We start from the raw sequence: 18,647 nt of genomic DNA, 5'->3' as shown, positions 1-18,647 counted from the left end.
GCACAGAGCGACATCAAAAGAGAATTTGTAAAAAATGAGTGTCAAAAGAGTCCCAATGTAAAAGCACTCATATAAAACATGCTTAATACCTATAAATATACCTCTGAGAACCCTCCACAGGGTTGCACAGGATTATATACATTGCTAAAAATAGTAGTTTGCATTACACTTAATTTTATATGATTTTAAAAGTGTACAATTAAAAAATTTACTGTAAGGCTATGAAAGTAGTGTTTGCTAACACTCTCGATTGATTGACAAATTTTTTGAGAATTGAATTGCAAGTATAATCTAATTCAGGCATATAATTTTTTTTGAAATCATACCTTATATGAATTGCGTACTTTCATGACTTCACAGTCGAGTTTGCAGTGAACCCTTGGAATTTTCATGTGCAGTTGTTGTTGGGCAGTTTGACAGCGACCAAACAGCAATATGACATTTACGTGTGCTGCGGAGTTTTGCAAATGGCGACAGAGCACCTTTAAAACGGTGGGTGACGATAAATCCAGTTTTAAATTGTGTTATAATATTATAAAATAGTTCTTGGTAAACAATTGAAAGGTAAATTGTTATTGAAAATTTAGGTAAGCAGAAAAATGAATGGCGTAATAAAAAGCATAACAGCAAATCTAAGTTTCGGTGAAGCTAGCAAAAGCGATACCGCTAGGCTTGTGATTGAAAATTGTGACTTCGATTTCAAAAAATATTTAATAGTTTTCCTTTTTAACAGACAACATATTTCAACTATCTACTATTCGTCTCTTTGTCCTGTGGCGCTGAAATTATAAAGTTTGAAGGAAACATAAACTATTTGCGGTCGATATGACGACGAGCAGTGAGGATGTGCTGCTGCAAATGGGCGAAGTGCGTTATAAAAAAGGTGATGGCACGCTCTATGTAATGAATGAACGTCTGGCATGGATGGCGGAAAATCGTGATACTGTGGCGGTGTCACATCGTTTTGCCGACATTAAAAGTAAATGCATAATTTACACGGTAAATGAAAGTGTAATTACATTTACGTTTCTCCAATAGTGCAGAAAATATCGCCTGAAGGTAAACCAAAAGTTCAACTTCAAGTTGTATTGCATGATGGTAATAGTTCCACATTCCATTTTGTCAATCGAAATGGACTGCAAGCGGTGCTTGAAGACCGCGATAAAGTGAAGGAGTTGCTGCAACAGCTTCTTCCAAACTTCAAGCGAAAAGTCGATAAGGAATTGGAAGAGAAAAATCGTATACTTTCGGAAAATCCAAATTTGTTGCAACTCTATAAGGATTTAGTTATAACACAAGTACTAACCAGTGAAGAATTTTGGGCCACCCACGCCAAGGAGCATGCCATGAAGAAGAACAATAAAAAACAGGATATTGGTGAGTTAACATTGTATAGAAAATGTGTGGTCAGCTTATTAAGATTTCCATATGTACAGGTGTTTCTGGCGCCTTTCTTGCTGACATAAAGCCACAAACTGATGGTTGCAACGGCTTGAAATATAATTTAACGCCCGACATAATTCTGTGTATATTTAAGACGTATCCCGCCGTGAAAAGAAAGCATCAAGAAAATGTTCCTTCTAAAATGACGGAAGCAGAATTCTGGACCAAATTCTTCCAGTCACATTACTTTCATCGTGATCGTATTACAGCCGGTTCTAAAGATATTTTTACAGAATGTGGAAAAATTGACGATCAAACTTTAAAAGCTGCGGTCCAACAAGGAGCTGGCGATCCTTTGCTGGATTTGAGGCAGTTTGAAGATGTACCGTTGGAGGAAGGTTTTTGCAGCGTAGCCGGCGATCGTAACAAATCGAATAGTGGTAATATTGTCCATCAAAATATGATAAAAAGATTTAACCAACATTCAATAATGGTGCTGAAGACTTGTGCCGATGTGTCCGGGAGCTCTACTTCAACAGCCAATGGTCCAGCAAATAAAATTAAAGACTCGAAAAATACGGAAACCGCTAGAGCTAATGGAGGGGTTGAAAAACCCAAATCATCAAAGGAGAACAAAATAAGTGATGCTGATACTAATTCAGCAAGTAATTCCACTGTCAACGGCGTACTTGGAAGCCCAGATAAGCCGGCAAAACGTCAACGGATTATAGAAAAAATCCATTATGAGGATCTTGGCGAACCGTTAATAGAAGCGGCAGATACAACCGATAGCAGTAAAAAAATTAAGAAATCGCAACAATTGTCACTAGCCAAAGAAGAGCGGTATTTACATGGTCCCATGCCAATAACCGGCTATGATATGCATGAGGATCCACGTCGTATGGAAGAAATTCAATATCACTTAATGCGTGCCACAGAAAATTGGAACCAACGTACACCGCACAAAGTTCTGGTTAGTCCCACGGCGGCGGTGAATGCATTGGGCGAGCTGAGTCCGGGTGGTGCGCTTATGCGTGGCTTTCATGAGCAATCAGTTGGTCGTAAGTCTGTGGCAAGCGCATGTTTTGAGTAAATTTTTAATCATTTTTTTTTTTTTTTTTTACTTAAAGAGTTGGTACCTCCCGATTTTGAGAAGGATTTACGTAATTTATATTTATCGCTGTCGGAATTGTTGAAACATTTCTGGAATTGCTTCCCACCAACCACCACAGAAGCCGAAGAAAGGGTCGTACGCATGCATGACGCTCTTCAACGCTTTAAGATGGCTAAACTGGTGCCGTTCGAGGTATCTACAACAATAAAGCTTATCTGCAAAAGGTTTTCTTATATTCTTTATTTTTCTGTTTCTTTTTTTAGAGCCGTGCATTGCATGAGCTCTCTCCACTGGGTGCTTCCCTCACTCAGCATTTGAATCGACTGCTGCAGTCGGCAAACACGAAATTTGCAACTTGGCAAGAACGAAAGAAGCGCCAAAATAGGTAATAACCCTTCGTGCAAACGCATGTGCCTGCTATGGTTGTTAAACAACGGCAAAACCGAAATTGAGAACATGCACTCACTTCATCTGGAAATTTCTGAAACTGTTTGTTTTTTGTTTTTGTTCAACTGTATATATTCAATCAAATTACAACTCATTTCTCATCGCTCATCAGCTAATTTACCGATATTTATATTTGAATTTATTATTAGATTCAGATATAAACAAAAATTTTTATTTTCTTAAATAACGGTTCAACAAGCATAAATATTTAGAATAAAAATATTTTTAAGCAAAGAATGTTGACTTTTCTTTAAAAGAGAAAGCTAAATATTAGGTTGGATTGGCATCTTCTGCTTAGAATTTATTTCAAGTATCTTATATTATCGACGTGCTGCATTATCGCTGTCGCTTTCTTGTGATTTGTTGACATAAATAATTAGCGATCTCTTACTACTTTCTGTGGCTTATTTGTAGTGTCGCTCTCTAGTAATGAAATGGTAGAACCTATTCTCATTCATGGGCAGCTTAACTTATAGCAAATAGCTTGGCAAGGAGGTTAATGCATTTAGTCGTTATTTAAAGCCTTCTTTGAAAAGACGTGAGGAGATACGAGTTCAATAAAAATCGGTTAAAGTAATTAAACAAATAATTGACAAATAACCATCAATAGTGCTGTACAATGGCCGTGCGACGAAATGCTGACTTTTGTTTGCGGCTTCTAAGCTTGCTTTGGTGTTGTAACCTGTGTTGTGGTGCAGCGTTTTTTCCAACCAATTCCGCATATGGTGTAAGTGCGCAAAGTATTCGAAAGCAGTTGAAAGTAATTTAAGTGTGCTTTTAGATTTTTGCCGCCATTGCAGTGCCGTTGGAGCTGCCGCATCGGAATGTCTTTATTTCTTACAATTTTGAAGCGAACTACAACTTGCCGTACACGTGGAATTTGCCTCCAATAGCGGTTCGTAAAAAAATATCCATATGCATTCACATTAGAGTGTATATATAGCACATTTATTAGTTGAAACTTAACCGTACTGTTATGTGCAATAAAAATGCTTTCAGACGGGTATCGAAGATGAGGATCTCTTGCCTCAAGCTAGGGACTTACGGCATTTGAATCAGACAGACGGTTGTATCAACTGCACGTTCCAAAATATTACTACAGATACAACAACAACAGCGCATACAGTGAATACAACAAGTTATGCTAAAGAATCCGCAACAAGAACACGGCGACAAACGGAAGGTATGCCAAATTCATTGCTCTCGCGCACTCACTTCTACCACATACTTATGGATAAATTCAAAAGGTTTGTACTTCATGAAAGTTGAAAGCCAAAAATAGTAATATACAAAATAGTCAAATTTAATAATTTTCCATTTGATTATCGATAAATTAGAATTTTGATATTTTCACACTTCACACTTTTTTCCGTAAAATAATTTGCGCCAAAGAATATTATGCATTATTGCGTGCGTGTATGTGCATTTGTATCAATGTTCTCACTTGGTTCTCAACCGCTTTTTTTTTTATTTTTTAATAATCAATTATGAAATGAGTGTGAAAATACTTTCTTCGACGCAATCGCGCAGCAGCAAAGGAAAAACTCTAATTAGTCACGCTTACGCGCAGGCGGTTGATGTCTTTGATGGCGCTCTTCCGCCTCCGCTACAGTGGTGTGGCGATTTGATGCAACGAAGCGAACTAAAAGGCTCTAATCACTGCTGGTCGCCTAAGTCCTCGTGCCGTGTGACTTATGGTGTTCATATGCCAATATTATTGTCGGGCTTTATTTGTGCTTAATATAAAAAAAAAACATTAATTTATAAAGAAATATATAAATCTGTTTATGTATTTGTTCTCTTTCAGAAGCGGCTACAATGCTGAGCACTGCTTGCTGCGTTTGATTTGCGAAACAAATTCTTCCGGCCTGGGTGAGGTGAACGGTGTGCTCGGCACATTAGTTCATATAATGTTTTCGTAAGTCATGTTCCTTTTAAGAATACTTCTTCTGCCTCCATGACTGCATAATAAGTGTCGGCTTTTCTATAACTTTCAGTCCTAGCACGTCTGCACATGAAAATCTTCCACTTCCTTACTATCAAGCCGAACTAGATGGTTCGTATGGATTTTGTGAAGAGTATGCAGCCGATTGCCAAGAAAATCCTTTGGATTTAATTTCTGCACCGCTTGGCGACATTCTCGATGATTTAATGAATAATAAATGAATGAAATAAAACATTTGCGTAAAAATTATTTTTAGTAAATTAATATAAATACGAGAAATAATTTTCGGACTGTCCTTAGCCTTATATAATTCGACACTTTTACGTAGACCCGACTGTTATGAGGACGTCAATGTTCCGATAATTGGGTTTCGTTAGTTATAATCCTCATAATGTTCCGAGCAGGTGAGCTTTGGATTCAGTGGATTGAGGATATCTGCAATCATTTTCTCCACGTAGTTCAAATCTGTAGCTGGGTGGCTTACATATTTATGGTATATATAATATATATACAGTATGTATATTTTAATTTTCTGATATGAAAAATTAAAGCTTTATTTTAATGTTCTGGCATCAAAAATAATTAATGACAATAAAATTAATTAATATCAAATATTTGGAACGGAAAACACACAACAGTTACATAAAATCACCTACTTTAAACAAAATTTTCAAAATTATATAACTTAGAATGTACCCAAAGAACGGTTAGTCTGACTCTCCAGCTAAAATGAACTTCCGAATAATCGCCATAGCACTGCTAGCTTAGGCTGCGTCCATGCCGCCATTGATCAATGATGGGAACAAGTAATTTCGTCTTCTGTGACGGCAAATTACGCTGGGGTACGTAAAAGATAAGTTGCTTAACGCAAATTTGAAAAGGCGTTTTAGAGTGCTTGGAAGTACAAAGCCGGAGCGGTAGCAACTACCTGAACGCCGTCCCTTTTATGCACCTGCCTATTGTAAATGCTCCCTTCTAATGTATTTAGATGTGTAAATCAATGTCTGATTGTTTTTTTTTTATACCTGAAATACCGGCGGAGGGTCTCTTATATGGGCCTGGAATAGACGACTCCATGTAAGTTAAAAACTATTTTTTTATCCCATGTAAAGTGCATTCCAAACTTTAAACGCTTTTTCCTCAGAATGGTATTTTCGCAGTCGGTGACCAACATTACTCGAAAACGGCTAAACCAATTACTCTCAAATTGTAACACGAGCTTTATAAATATATTTTATTATTAGTAATTAATCGAAGATTTTTTCACTCCAATAAATATTTTTTTTTTTTTTTGAGAAACCGCCATTTTGTTAAAAAATTTAATTTTGCTTATTCCTTCGATTAGTTCTGGATTTACCATTACTCTAATGAAATCTGTTAGATTTTGTAATTTCAGATGATCCAGTTCAGAGATATAGTGGCCACCGCAAAACGTTTTTGAGAGGAGCTCCCGGAGATCAGCTGTAGCTCTTTTCTAAATAAATATTTTTACTAGTACTAAGTCTTCAAATACAGTTAAAAAATACCAAAATTTTTGGATCTATGAATTTAAAAGTTTTCTCAGAAAAACTTTTGGAAAATTCACTTTTTTTCGATCTTCTATCTGTATATAACCCCTTATGAAACCCAATTACAAGAGAGCATTTTGAATAAAAGTATTTAAAAACATAAAATCAAAGCTTAAGCGTTGAAATTCGTACACTTTTACTGATTACACCTCTGTGAAAGAATAATTTTATTGAAGCGAAAGGAAAAGGGTCTTATACAATCATAATTACAACTTCTGGGTCTCTCTGTTTGTAGTCAAATATTTGGCTAAAGATAATGGATTTTATGAGAAACTTTGTCAAGGAAGAAATAATCGAAGATTAGTCAAAGCGGTCAAAGCACGACTGTTATTAAAACTACTTTAAATTTACACTTCTACAATCCCAACAGTTATCAATTCCTTATGGCTCCTCAATACAATATGAGTGTCTTCACATAGATTGTGTTGTTTTATGAAAATAGTGCAACTCGCAATGTGCGGTCTTTTTTCTTTAATTATAGCGACGCGATTTAGTGAACTCTCATTGAATTCAATAGATCCTGAATAAAATACTGCTATAAACCACTTTCAAACCTAGGTAGTATAAGTATATGTATTTCCTTTAATCGGTTAGACGAATTTATTGTTTAGCTCACTTTTGGGAATATTTGGTTACATTGAGTGGTGAATACGATGAATGCACAATGCTATTTGGGCATATGTGGCTTATTAAACTTGTATTGGAAGAGACACATTCGCATCTTAAACTGTGTGTAAGTGTTATTCAAGTTGTAGTGTATCATCGAAGCCATTTGTATCGTAAGAGTTCCGAAATTCACCAAACTGACACATATCATCTTCGTCCATGCACATTGATGAGTCCATCATTGCATAATATTGTTGTAGTTTCTCGAGCAAACCCGGTGGCATATTATCCAATGAGACGCCGTTTAACATATCCATAATGTTTGGATCAATTTCGGATAATTGCTGCAAAAATTCTATATTAGAAAACGAAGATTCATCAAACTCATAATCCTCATCGGCGATGCCATCGTCATAGCCCAGCCGGGTCAAGTCATTCTGGAAGTCGGAAGGTAATAGGAATTTAAGTTAACTTCAAGGTTATATAATATTGAGCTTTATATTTGCTAAGGTGTACAGGAACCGTTACACACCCGATCTTTAACTACAAAATCCTCAAATCTCGCTTCGGCTGCTGAAATCGTTAACCAAATGACCACAATATTTTTAAAATTCATTAGAATTCCTGACTTCATATCTCACAAAAATCCGTGGGGTTATAATATAATCGAGACTAATATGCAAATGTTTTCTGTGATATTTTCCATTAAAATCTAGAAACATATATATCTGCAACAATGCCCATTTAAGTGTGATTAGCTACGCTCCATTTAACTGTAAGCGAAAGTGATAGTATCGTCGTGCTCATAAGGAAATTACCAACCATACAATTTTATGATATTCTATACTTATTCGAGCTCCAAAAAATGTTAAACAATTTTACATGTTTATAATTGTATTATGTATGGCGTGTTTTAAAGCTTTCAGCAAAGCTACTTAAAAAATGTGACTAGACGCGCTAAATTCTTGCGACCTAGGCTGAACTGATCTATCTAAAAGGCCGTTTTATGGAAATGGCTTAAGTGTTGCTTGAAATATCAATAGAGGTCTATGGCTAACACTTGTGAAGAATATTTGGGTGAATATCAGACCAAATATTTAGGCTTGTTGTAAGTATCGGACTTGCTTAGGTAGAGTATGGAGTTTAAACTAATAACACTGCTCGTAAGATAGATATAACATATATTAATAGTATATAATAGCTTTGAAAGAGGTAGAGAAGCTTTTCCTGGAAACTTGTTTGAGAAGAATTTTTTATTGTCAATACAAAAGCCAAGGGATCAATAAGTATTGTGGTTATTAAATTTTTGATCAGTTCCTATTAAAATAAAAATAATTTCACACACCTACATATATTTAGCCATTAAATTTATTCAAACGAACAAGTGTGTTAGCACACGAATGCTAAGATAAAGCCGAGAACTGCCTTAAGATAAAACTCGTCCGCAATAAAAAGTTATTGTAAACCTAAATTTATAATTTCATAAAGTTCTTTCGCCACTCCTCGCACAGCTTCCGGCTCCTTCACTCGTCTGCGATACTCTATCCAATTGGCAGTGGCACGTGCGGCAGTGGATTACACTGTGCCGCAAAGCTCTTCGCCACATTACAGTGCTCCTCGTCCTTCCACATTTTGGCGGGGCAGTGCAGGAAAGTCTCGGCGTTTACACAACTGTACATCATGCTGGCTAAAGGTGAGCAGCCCATCGGCAGTTTGGCATAGGTTTTAATGCCCATCGCAGACATGTGACCCTTGACTGTGAGGCAACCGAACAACAAGAAGAAGAAGAGCGTGATGAAGCGCATGGAAGGGTGAAGGTAAGAATGGAAGATGTTTAATAAAAAAAAGTTATTTGAAGTAAGGAGCGGGCAGTAAACGTTCGTCTTTGCTTGACATGGACGAATGAGGGCGCTAATGTAAGTTTGTGTACTTGTGCATGTGTGTATATGGTATATATATATCTCCCATATTGTCATATTGAAAAATCAGATATTAAAATCTACTTCCGTTGAATTTGTTCTGACATTTGTCATCTGATCGAGTATTTTTCTCTTTCTTTTCTACGATAACCTGTCTTTCATTCAATTTCATTTATATTTGACTCAGTGTGTGCGTGTGTGTGTGATACATACAGATATTTGCTTGAGCTTTCGTTTGTGTGCGTGCGATACGTACTATTGTCCAGGCAACTCTGGAAGGAGCGCGCAATCTGCGGTATAATATCATTGTCGCGTTTGTTGACACTTTTGTTGAGGAATTTTTTGACGTTCTCCATATTAAATTCATTTTCGACCAGGGCGCCTGTTTCACGGTAAATACAATCCGGATAACACTGCAACAACAATGAGATAAACATTTCAAATTCAAATTCATTCTCAATGAGTGCTGGACTCAAAAGAAATAAGTGCCATTGTGCAAGCGGAATGCCGTCGGGTGGCGGTCTTGTTTGTGTGTATGAGGGGACTCACAATGTGCGCATAAGCTGGATATTCGGCTGCTGCATTATTTATATTATTATTGTTGTTGGTGTTGTTGTTGTTATTGTTGCTCACCACGCCGTTCATCGTATTACTCGTTTGTGCGTTGAGCGTTTTTATATAGGCGGCGCATTTTACTGGCGTTTCGCCCAGGTCGATTTCTGGCATCCGACAGCAACTGTGAACATCCTGAAAGACAGCAAATGTTCCGTTATACACTTGAATTTAAAGGATTTTCTGCTAAAGCCGGACCACTGTGGTCGTACTACTTACAAAGTGTCCCAAATTCGGTGGTTCCGAGCAATTGAAGGCGACCGCATGGGTGTGAGCCTGAAAATAACGGAGAGCAAATTAAATTGAGAAAATTTGAAATATTTCAGCTTTAGAGGATCCGTTTGATAAAAGCAAGTTAAATTAAGTTATGAAAGAATCTGAAGTTGCAGGTACTCGGTATGTATGGATGATTATTTGTGTATTTTGCAAATAAAATCACGAGACAATCATGACTTAATTTTAAAATCGTCAGATTTGAAACGCGAGTCCAAACAACTGAAAAATATTACAAGGTGCTTATTCAGCATAACATAGGCAATATTGCAGTACTCTAGCCCCTAGAAATCATGAAGATTCATCGAAGGATCATCCGCAATATGTTCTCGTTTGTAAAGCAACTACATTGCAATCATTGTAGAAATCCTACTTTACTCCACGAAAAGGAAAGTATTCTCACAATCCGGTATGTACATATATATTTTATGGAGATGACCATCCAAAGAGCGTATAACTTCAAAAAGTATCTCACACACTTCAATAAGTTTGTTGAATCTCTTGAAGCTTAAAGTTGGGAAAAGGGTGTCAGAATTGACAGTGGAGTTAGTCATTTTTCAGTAAATAATTGAGAATTGTTCTCACAATTTCTGTTCGAACTTTTCTCTTCTTCTTCTTCTTCATAGCGAAACTGCTATACGGCAATATTTCATATACAGCCTGTTGTTTGTCAACATTCGTTATAATTTAAGAAATACATAATTTTAATTTAACTTACAAATAAACAAGCTGAGAGCACAGTTAAAACGTAAGCGTATGCCATGTTTGTAAAATCAAATTTTTAAAGTATTGTTATTTGTGTAAAATCAAGTTTGGATGTCCCACTCGCAGAACGCTTTTCACTTGGGTTGAAGTTTAAACTAAAATTTAATTTTTATGACCACAGCTTTATATAACAGAAATTTTCGCAAATCCAGATGAGTAATCGAAAATGGAAATACCCTGGTGTTGCGCATGCATAGATATTTTGATTTGATAAATATGTGTACTCATTAGGTTGTACTTTAATTTAAGATATTGAAAATTGTTTTTTAGAAATTTTTGGTGGTTTCTGCGTAAGTCGCTGCTGTTGAAAACGAAATGTTTATTTCAAAGTGCTGTTCACATGACGTCAAGTTAAAAGTTGTTTGGAAATTTAGAAAAGTTATATTGGCAATCTTGCAAAATTTTGTTATGAAATATTGTGATTTCTATAGTTTTTGTGCTATTGTTGGTATATTATGGGCTACCCTATTGCTTATACAATATTCTAGTACGGGAAGTACAGAGTTAATTGTTATGCTTAATTAAAAATAATATTCTATTCTAATTCTTCTAAACAATTACAAATGTTTGGCTAAATGTTATTGTCGACAATGTGACCTTGAATCGCAGTTTTGTGCAGATGCTTGAATACCTATGTGTGTATGTATATGTTTGCTATTGTTCGAGCACAAAATACATTTTGAATCAAATTTAATACTGTAAAAGCTGTACCATATTTCGTATTTGTATATGGATACTCAAATAGATATAAGCTTCGTAACACAAGCGCCTCTTCATTTCGGTTATTTGTTATGATAATGTTGTTGTTTCATTTAACTTCACATGGTTTTGACCATAAAAGCCTATACTAAAATGTTAAATGAGCCGTGCCCATTGCCTGGTGCATTGCCCTACATATTCACGCAGCAATCGGCAATTGGTTGCTATCGAAACGTTAGCCGCTGCTTTCTGGCTACACGTTGCCGCTGTTGGCCTTCTCGCCGTTGACACCGTGAGCGAAGCGCTGTTTACAATTTAATTGCATTTCAATCGCCTACACTCAATGTTAGACAATCGGTGGTGTTGGCGCTTGAAATCGCCGAATGATTTTTCGTAATTAGCAATGAAAGAAAATAAAATTTGATGTATTTGCAGAGAGAATACTTTAAGAATTACTAATTTTTTGCACTCTGAGAAAGACTAAATTTTTAGATAAAGTTTAAACTGTCTTGTTTTTTAAAAACCTTATTTTAAGCGCGTTCTTATCGCAGTTGGATAATTTTTTCTATTTATATATTTCGTTAATTTCTGTATTAGCAGCTGACTAGTAATACATGCATTCTAATTAATTTACAGCGGTAGAGGCGACAGCTGTAACCTAGGAATCTCTGGCATACTTACAGGCGCTCACGCCTGGCAGGTGTGACTGCTTAATATTTAATGTGATAATTAACGCCGCGATTAAGATTTAAATACCTAACAGCGCGATAAATAAGTAAACAGATCATATTATTTTTCGAAGGGTGAATGCCTCTAATAACAGATTTAAGTAGTACCACACATTTTGCGAATAGGTGCTAATATATTTTATATTTAAGGGGTTACACGCCTTCAAAAAACAAACTTTTTTTTACTGTCTTATTTAATTTTATAATATCTCTAAAATATCCTAAATTCTCACGTTGATACCAGTAATTATTTGGGAGCTACAGCTTTGAAAAGTTGCGCGCCCGAGGTCAGCTTTATAGTCACTCAAAACTATAAACGCGTTTTTCTCGAAACTGTATTTTAAAACGCCGGTTGTCAAGGTTTCTCGCGAACTACTCGACCGATCTTAATGAAATTTTTCACAGGTCTTTGAGATATAATTTACAAGGTCCTAAATTAAATTACAATTTTACGGAATTAGTAAGTAAGGTTAGTAATGAAATTGTAAAAAAAGTCAGCCAGAAGTGTTAAGCGTCATTATGCAATAAGGTTTTTTGACTCTTCGTTGTATTCCTCATACTTAGGTGAGGGTTCAATTAGCTCCACTCAAAATCAAAGAACTTTCTCAGTGACATCTGGAATTTGTAGGATTTTATAAGCTTAAAATTGTATTCCGTTTTTATCAAGAAGCATCATGCTTACTATTCTTATTAGCTTCTAAATTAAATTTAGATAGTGATCAAAGAACTCAGGAAGACTGGAGTTTATCAGTGCGTTTTAGTTGAGAAAAATACTGCGACCCTTTTGAAGTGGCTGATACGATGATACACTTATTTTGTATCGTAGACATTGTATCTAAGGTGAGATTTATAGAACACGCATTGTTATCTAGCACTCTAAACAAGAATGGCTTGTCAAAAGATTGTGCTTCAAATTCAATTTTAGATAATGTAATGTAATTCGTGATGTCAAACACCCTATATTCATTTATACTCCACCTTTTGTGTAGCAGTGTATGTGTGGATGTGTTTGTTTCCCTTTAACTTAAATATCTTTCATCTGCTTCTTTTCACGTACTCTTTATGCGTTGACTTCAAACTGCTGCTCATCATTTTGGTATCATCGGTGCTAGCGACATTACAGCTTTTGCCTGCAACAGGGCATACCAACTTCACTGGGGGCGAGAGGGTTGTCATGCGCTACACCACAAAGCTTTTTTGCTTCTTAAATTAGCTGAATAGCGGTTGACGGCGATGGATGTTGAGCAATTATTGAGACATTGCCACGGAGAATACGGAGCAGCTTGGTAATGTACCATGAAAATTTGAAAATGTATTTCTGCTGAGCACCTGAGAAACGTGCCAGATTTTGTAATCTAAAACAACTTACGATTGTTTAGCAGGTATTTGCTATTAACATTTTATGAAATTGTAGTCTTTAAAAATAAGAATACTCATTTGCAATAATAAAGTGGTGGAATACGTGCCTATCTTACTAGCAAATGGAACGGGTTTTCAGGAGTTTGTGGTATTTGTCTGCCCACTCTTGTTGTTATTTTTGCTCTACATTCGGATATAATGCCTTGTCAAAGTGTTCATTAGGGATTAATAAAATATTTTCCAAAGTGAAGACATGGATTACATATATCAGTCGTCTCTGTTTTTCGTCGGAAAAAGTATTAGTTGCAAAACGCAAGCTAAATTGGAAACATGACTAAGAAAAGAAGAACTAGATTTATATATGGCATTATAAGATGTTTAAGTAACTACGGGAAGTATTCATGTTTAGCAACCCTAATGTTCTAATAAACCCAAGTTCAGTTATATATATATACTTGTAGTAAGGCTAAAGGCATATTCTCTCTGAAAACATAAAAGTCAGGAGCGAAGTTATTTCTCATTTTCTTGAACTAATAGCTCGAAATATGAAATGGAATTAGATTTGTGTGATTTTTGCGAGTGATATTATAGAAAATTAAAAACTTCGTTAATTGCAGAAAAGTGTTATTTGGCGACTTGGTGTGCGGCTGTTCCGCCGACTTTGAGCAAAAGTCTCAAAACCCCTTCGAGAAAATGAGAAATAAAAAAACTCCTCAAAAGAGAGAAATTCTTTAGTGGGAGTCTTAAATGTCATCCGTGTACAAGATGTTCTCTAAATTAAAACACTTATGAAGCTAATGTAAAGGTTATACTTACTAATTTGAAGACGGAATGAGTATGATAAAGGCGAGGAAGAAAAGCATAAGCAGAGAGGAAAGACCGAGAATCTCTACAAGCTGAAGTCGCTATTACATATTATATTTTTTCTAAAGTTAGTAAAAAATGGGACAGTTGTACCATATGTAAGCTTCTTTTGCACGCTAATTTAAATTTTTTTCATATGTCGTCATTTGAAATATGTACACAGGTGTGCCAAAAGGAAATCATTATTGATTCACATTGCGTTGCAAAATCATGGAATGCTTAGAATATTTGTTAACACACACGAGCTTTGCATAATACTTACCTTTGTGTTTGAGCTAGCAAGCGATAAAAATCGTAAAATGTAATAACAGGTGAGTATATATACATACATACATACATACTTCTACTGTTTAATTGAGGTGTGTACAAAAGGATGTGAGATATCGACAGCATATAAAGGGAAATAAAGCGGGTTAAAGAGCCGGGGAAATCGCAAATGAGCCAAGAAAATGAAATTACCGTCACTTCGAGAAAATTTATAGATAATATTGAACTGGGAGAGAGAAGCGTTGCACCGAAGTAAGTAAAAAAAATTATTTGATGATACTTGACGCTGAGCCACTAATGACTGACACGCTTAATTGGTGTAAACGGAAATCGGAAATATAGCTGATATAAAAACCCACCAAACATACACACATATGCATAATTCAATGCTGGTGTGCTTGTATTTGTAACTGATGTAAAATAAATGACGTGAAAGGGTAACCGGAGCCTTGGGGAATTTGAATTAATTCATTTAATAGAATTTTCCCCAGAAAACGTACGCCTACTTGAGAAATGTGTGTGGTATTGTGCGTGTGTGCATCGAGTACAATAGTTGTATAGAAAATGCTCAATATTAGTTGTGTAACAAAGGAGTTTCCGATGAAATGTTCGTGTTTCCATGCATATCAGGAATGCAATTTCTCTTGCGCACTTTCTCTTGCATACTTTCAGGCGAACGTACAAATTTTAATTGAGTTTAGGTGACGCGTGAAAGCAGATAAGGATATCGCTGTGTAAATGTATGTGTGTACTGAATGTCTTTATGCTTATCTGGACCAGTGCATATGCAAACCACATAAGGAAGTTCAGGGTTTCATGCAGTTGCGTGCATTTTGCATTTCTTGAACTTGACAAATTGAAAAACTTTTTCTAAATATGTGCTTTTCAAGTTTCTTCCGACATGGTAAATAGTAAGAAAACATGAAAGGAAAATGCCAACTTTTGTATACATATTGTAGCGATGGATGGACCCTGAAGCGAATAATTGAAGTAGTCAATAAATGGTAGTTACGCAATGAGCTGATTTTGACTTTATGATGAATGTCTACAGATTTATATTAACATAGCTACACACGAAATCATAAAATGAGTCACAAGCAGAAAAGTAAATAAAAATATTATTTTTGCTAGCCTCTCTCCATCTTTTAGCCGAGTAATGGAAATAGTAGTTGGTAAACTACTACAATAATCCTTTTGTAACTTGTTTGTAACTAGTTCAAGAATCCCACTATGCTGGATATACATACATTTCTTCTACATCTTTCTCCTTTTCTCTCCTGTTCTTGCAACTGAAACATTTTGCGGCAATCTACGAGTGTGTTATTCAGACTAGTGACGCTGCTATGTTTTCACGCTTCCCGTTCTTGCAGCCGCCCCTACATGACGCACTCATATTTATTATTTTTTATTATTTTCTCATTGCCTCCAATTTCTTGTTTTAACTCGCACTGCCACTCCTGTGGCATATTTTTTATTTTGTTTAACTTTTATGTGGTTTTTTTCCACCAATGTTGCCCTTTCTTTTGATTTCTTTGCGTTCAATCACCTTCTGGCAACAAATTTGCTGGAATGTTTTCTCAATGTGTCATCAAGCAGCAAAATTGCAGATAAACATAAACAAATAATATATTGTATAAGGGCTGTGGATAGCAGTGATGCGTGTCTTTTACATGATTACATACAAAGTATAATACCGTATATATGTGTACTATATACGTGTACATTTCCGTATGTATGTGCATATGTAAAGAATAATGAAGAAAAACATTGAGCCATTTTAATTAGATAAAATGAATAATAAAGGCAGAGGAGAAGTGAATAATGAGAAAATAGGTAAGCTGTCTGGCCACCAAATAAATGAATTTGAATTTTGTTATAAATATTAGAGGGCAAAAGATAATTCGTCTTCGAACTTGCAATATTTAATAAATCGTTCTACTTTAAGCTGCAGAAATACAGCTTTGCCAGCACTTCAAGCATTGTACTTACTTAAAAAATTAACAATACTGCAATATGCGGAAGTTTGAGAAAGAAATGGAAAAAATCCCTTTTTTTAGAAATTATCAATACAAAACATTCTTCTTCAAGTGTGCTTTTGTTACAGTAAACTAAGCAGAATAGAGTAGACTAAAATGAAGTAGAGTAAAGTAGATTAAAACATAGTACAACAAAGTTAAGGTAGAGGTGGCATATACAATAGTAAAGCAGTCGCTTTAAAAGCTGTTGTCAAACAACAGAACAACAATTTGTCTAAATTTATGCACAGAAAATTGCTGATTTTTCATGCATATATATAGGATTATCCCTTTTTATTTCTCAGAATTAAACATCTTCTATTTATTATATATTTTATAAGGAAAATTGCATTGAGTGTTTGTCAAATGAAAAGCGAGAGAAATCAGATTCAAATAGGCTACCTAGGTATATTATATAAAGCTACTTACTTTTAAATGCACACATAAATCTTGTGTATACACTTTGAAAGCGAATAAATGTGTGCTTTTATGTGTAATTTAAATTAATTCGATTGAAATGTTTCTCATACGCACTGTAGATCATATTTTTGATAGGCAAGCAGGCAGCTAAGTGTTTTCAGATAGCTGTGTTACAATAACACTCACACAAAAGAAATGGAAAAGTTTTTTATGCGCGATATTAAATCCTGTGAGTTGGTGTGATTGCTTTGTGCGCCCTACAGTGAATCGCTTTGCTTTAAAGTAGAGTGTCAATTTCATTTAGATGTGTATGGATATACATATTTAACCAATTTAACTGACTTTTTGCTTTTATAGCTTTTTATTATTATTAAATTTAGTTGACTGTTTGAAGTTTCGCAATATTGTTAGCACTAAATGTTCATTTTCAGCAGCAAAATGCAGCGCCAAGTGAGTTTTCCGTCAATCTCTGCTTTATCTGGTGACTGCGAATTTATTTACATAAACATTTTTGTTGCCCGCATGCATAACCTTCAGGTCTTTCAGGTTCATCAGTTTGTTGGTGTATCTTTGCACGTAAAATCCCGCGAGCGTTTTTAAATATTGACGTTTTAATCATTTCTGTTGCCCAAGTACATATTTGCATGCATCACTGTCTGCCTTACTCTCGACTTTATTATGAATATGTGCACATACACATTTACATATAAGTACATACAAACAACAAAGGTTTATACTGTGCAAATATGAAATTGCAACAGACACTTGACTTTAATTTAATTTACATTATTTTTCCTTGATGCAGGGGGTTGTCATGAAAAACAACAACCATAGAAAAAACAGTTGAATTTCACATGCAAATTGTGTGTATAATTATGTATGTATGTATGCTTGTACGCTTTGTTTGTAGATAAAAAAACAAATTGTTTTGTTTTTTTACTAAATGCAAGCTGTGCTTCCTGGCAGTGGCGTTAATACACCATTTTTTTGTTGTATTTTTGTGTATAATTTATACGTAAAAGGACGTGGATGGAATTTCGTTAATTTCGGGTTTTTGTTTGCGCATAATTGTACCCCTAACTTTGATTAGATGCTAAGGACGTTTGCACGCACATTTTTTTTGTGTGAGGTAAAATGAAATTTTTGATTATATTTTAGAATAATAATAGTAATAAAGTAATGTAAATAGCTAATAGGAGGAAATACAGTGTAAAATTTAAAAAAATAACAAAAAAGGATAATTAGGAAGTGTTTTTTTTGGTAATTTTATTAATCAAAACTTTAATTCATTTATTTAAAAATAATATTATATAAGTTGAACGCCACAATATTTGATAAACAGCAAGTGGTTAAAAAGTGGTAACATGATGCTAACACTGAAATTGAGACTTAAGAGATTTAACTTATAGTTATTATACCATAAATGTATTGATTCGGACTCCATTTACATTTATTTAGAATAACAGTGATCTTATTAAAGCACACATCTAGTGTCACAGCCGAAAACATAAACCATTTAAAAAAAAAAAATATGTATGAATTGTTTTAAAATTTTAAGAATAAGAAAAATTTAAGATAAGAAGAAGAGGTTCTCCACTGCTGCAGTGATTCCGGCTTTCTCCGTAAATGAAGCTGAAAAAAAATCTCTCTAGAACATTTTGTC

General features: G+C 35.1%; 4 protein-coding genes across 7 annotated transcripts; 2 read left to right on the top strand and 2 right to left on the bottom strand.

The window, feature by feature from the left end:
• The first annotated feature begins 368 nt into the window (after window positions 1-368).
• On the top strand, window positions 369-3,060 carry Tfb1 (transcription factor B1). 4 transcript variants are annotated; one of them, XM_070108555.1, is made up of 6 exons: window positions 369-492; window positions 734-979; window positions 1,039-1,377; window positions 1,437-2,444; window positions 2,514-2,689; window positions 2,761-3,060. In XM_070108555.1, the coding sequence occupies exons 2-6, from the start codon at window positions 826-828 to the stop codon at window positions 2,884-2,886; spliced, it is 1,803 nt and encodes a 600-aa protein (XP_069964656.1). In that variant the 5' UTR covers window positions 369-492; window positions 734-825; the 3' UTR covers window positions 2,887-3,060. The 4 variants fall into 4 exon arrangements, with proteins under 4 accessions (XP_069964656.1, XP_069964654.1, XP_014085456.1 ...); XM_070108553.1 differs by having other exon boundaries at window positions 412-564; XM_014229981.3 differs by having other exon boundaries at window positions 437-587.
• A 114-nt stretch (window positions 3,061-3,174) lies between these two features.
• On the top strand, window positions 3,175-5,121 carry LOC106626740 (uncharacterized). Its single transcript, XM_014246594.3, has 5 exons — window positions 3,175-3,671; window positions 3,726-3,839; window positions 3,944-4,191; window positions 4,752-4,862; window positions 4,942-5,121. The coding sequence occupies exons 1-5, from the start codon at window positions 3,564-3,566 to the stop codon at window positions 5,108-5,110; spliced, it is 750 nt and encodes a 249-aa protein (XP_014102069.2). The 5' UTR covers window positions 3,175-3,563; the 3' UTR covers window positions 5,111-5,121.
• Window positions 5,122-7,197: 2,076 nt separating this feature from the next.
• Window positions 7,198-7,679, bottom strand: LOC118681751 (uncharacterized). The gene is made up of 2 exons (XM_036367943.2): window positions 7,596-7,679; window positions 7,198-7,500 (listed from the first exon to the last, which is right to left on the bottom strand). Exons 1-2 carry the CDS (start codon window positions 7,677-7,679, stop codon window positions 7,198-7,200), a joined length of 387 nt encoding a protein of 128 aa, XP_036223836.2.
• A 748-nt stretch (window positions 7,680-8,427) lies between these two features.
• Obp50e (Odorant-binding protein 50e) lies at window positions 8,428-10,733 on the bottom strand. Its single transcript, XM_014241021.3, has 5 exons — window positions 10,586-10,733; window positions 9,814-9,870; window positions 9,532-9,729; window positions 9,239-9,395; window positions 8,428-8,819 (listed from the first exon to the last, which is right to left on the bottom strand). Exons 1-5 carry the CDS (start codon window positions 10,628-10,630, stop codon window positions 8,605-8,607), a joined length of 672 nt encoding a protein of 223 aa, XP_014096496.2. The 5' UTR covers window positions 10,631-10,733; the 3' UTR covers window positions 8,428-8,604.
• Between the last annotated feature and the right edge of the window lie 7,914 nt (window positions 10,734-18,647).

Source organism: Bactrocera oleae, chromosome 4 (genome assembly GCF_042242935.1).
Source record: "Bactrocera oleae isolate idBacOlea1 chromosome 4, idBacOlea1, whole genome shotgun sequence".
Classification (NCBI taxonomy): Eukaryota; Metazoa; Arthropoda; class Insecta; order Diptera; family Tephritidae; genus Bactrocera; species Bactrocera oleae.
The sequence above is the reverse complement of the archived record's forward strand: the minus strand, read 5'-3'. Positions and strand labels throughout refer to the sequence as shown.

Coding starts and splice junctions, on each gene's coding strand:
- Tfb1 (XM_070108555.1), top strand. CDS start 826: ATGACGACGAGCAGTGAGGATGTGCTGCTGCAAATGGGCGAAGTGCGT. Junction 1,378..1,436: donor CAATAAAAAACAGGATATTG/GTGAGTTAACAT, acceptor CCATATGTACAG/GTGTTTCTGGCGCCTTTCTT. Junction 2,445..2,513: donor TCATGAGCAATCAGTTGGTC/GTAAGTCTGTGG, acceptor TTTTACTTAAAG/AGTTGGTACCTCCCGATTTT.
- LOC106626740 (XM_014246594.3), top strand. CDS start 3,564: ATGGCCGTGCGACGAAATGCTGACTTTTGTTTGCGGCTTCTAAGCTTG. Junction 3,840..3,943: donor GGAATTTGCCTCCAATAGCG/GTTCGTAAAAAA, acceptor AAATGCTTTCAG/ACGGGTATCGAAGATGAGGA. Junction 4,863..4,941: donor TTAGTTCATATAATGTTTTC/GTAAGTCATGTT, acceptor TATAACTTTCAG/TCCTAGCACGTCTGCACATG.
- LOC118681751 (XM_036367943.2), bottom strand. CDS start 7,679: ATGAATTTTAAAAATATTGTGGTCATTTGGTTAACGATTTCAGCAGCC. Junction 7,501..7,595: donor ATTTTGTAGTTAAAGATCGG/GTGTGTAACGGT, acceptor TCCGACTTCCAG/AATGACTTGACCCGGCTGGG.
- Obp50e (XM_014241021.3), bottom strand. CDS start 10,630: ATGGCATACGCTTACGTTTTAACTGTGCTCTCAGCTTGTTTATTT. Junction 9,730..9,813: donor CACCGAATTTGGGACACTTT/GTAAGTAGTACG, acceptor GCTGTCTTTCAG/GATGTTCACAGTTGCTGTCG. Junction 8,820..9,238: donor CCAGAGTTGCCTGGACAATA/GTACGTATCGCA, acceptor GTTGCCTCACAG/TCAAGGGTCACATGTCTGCG.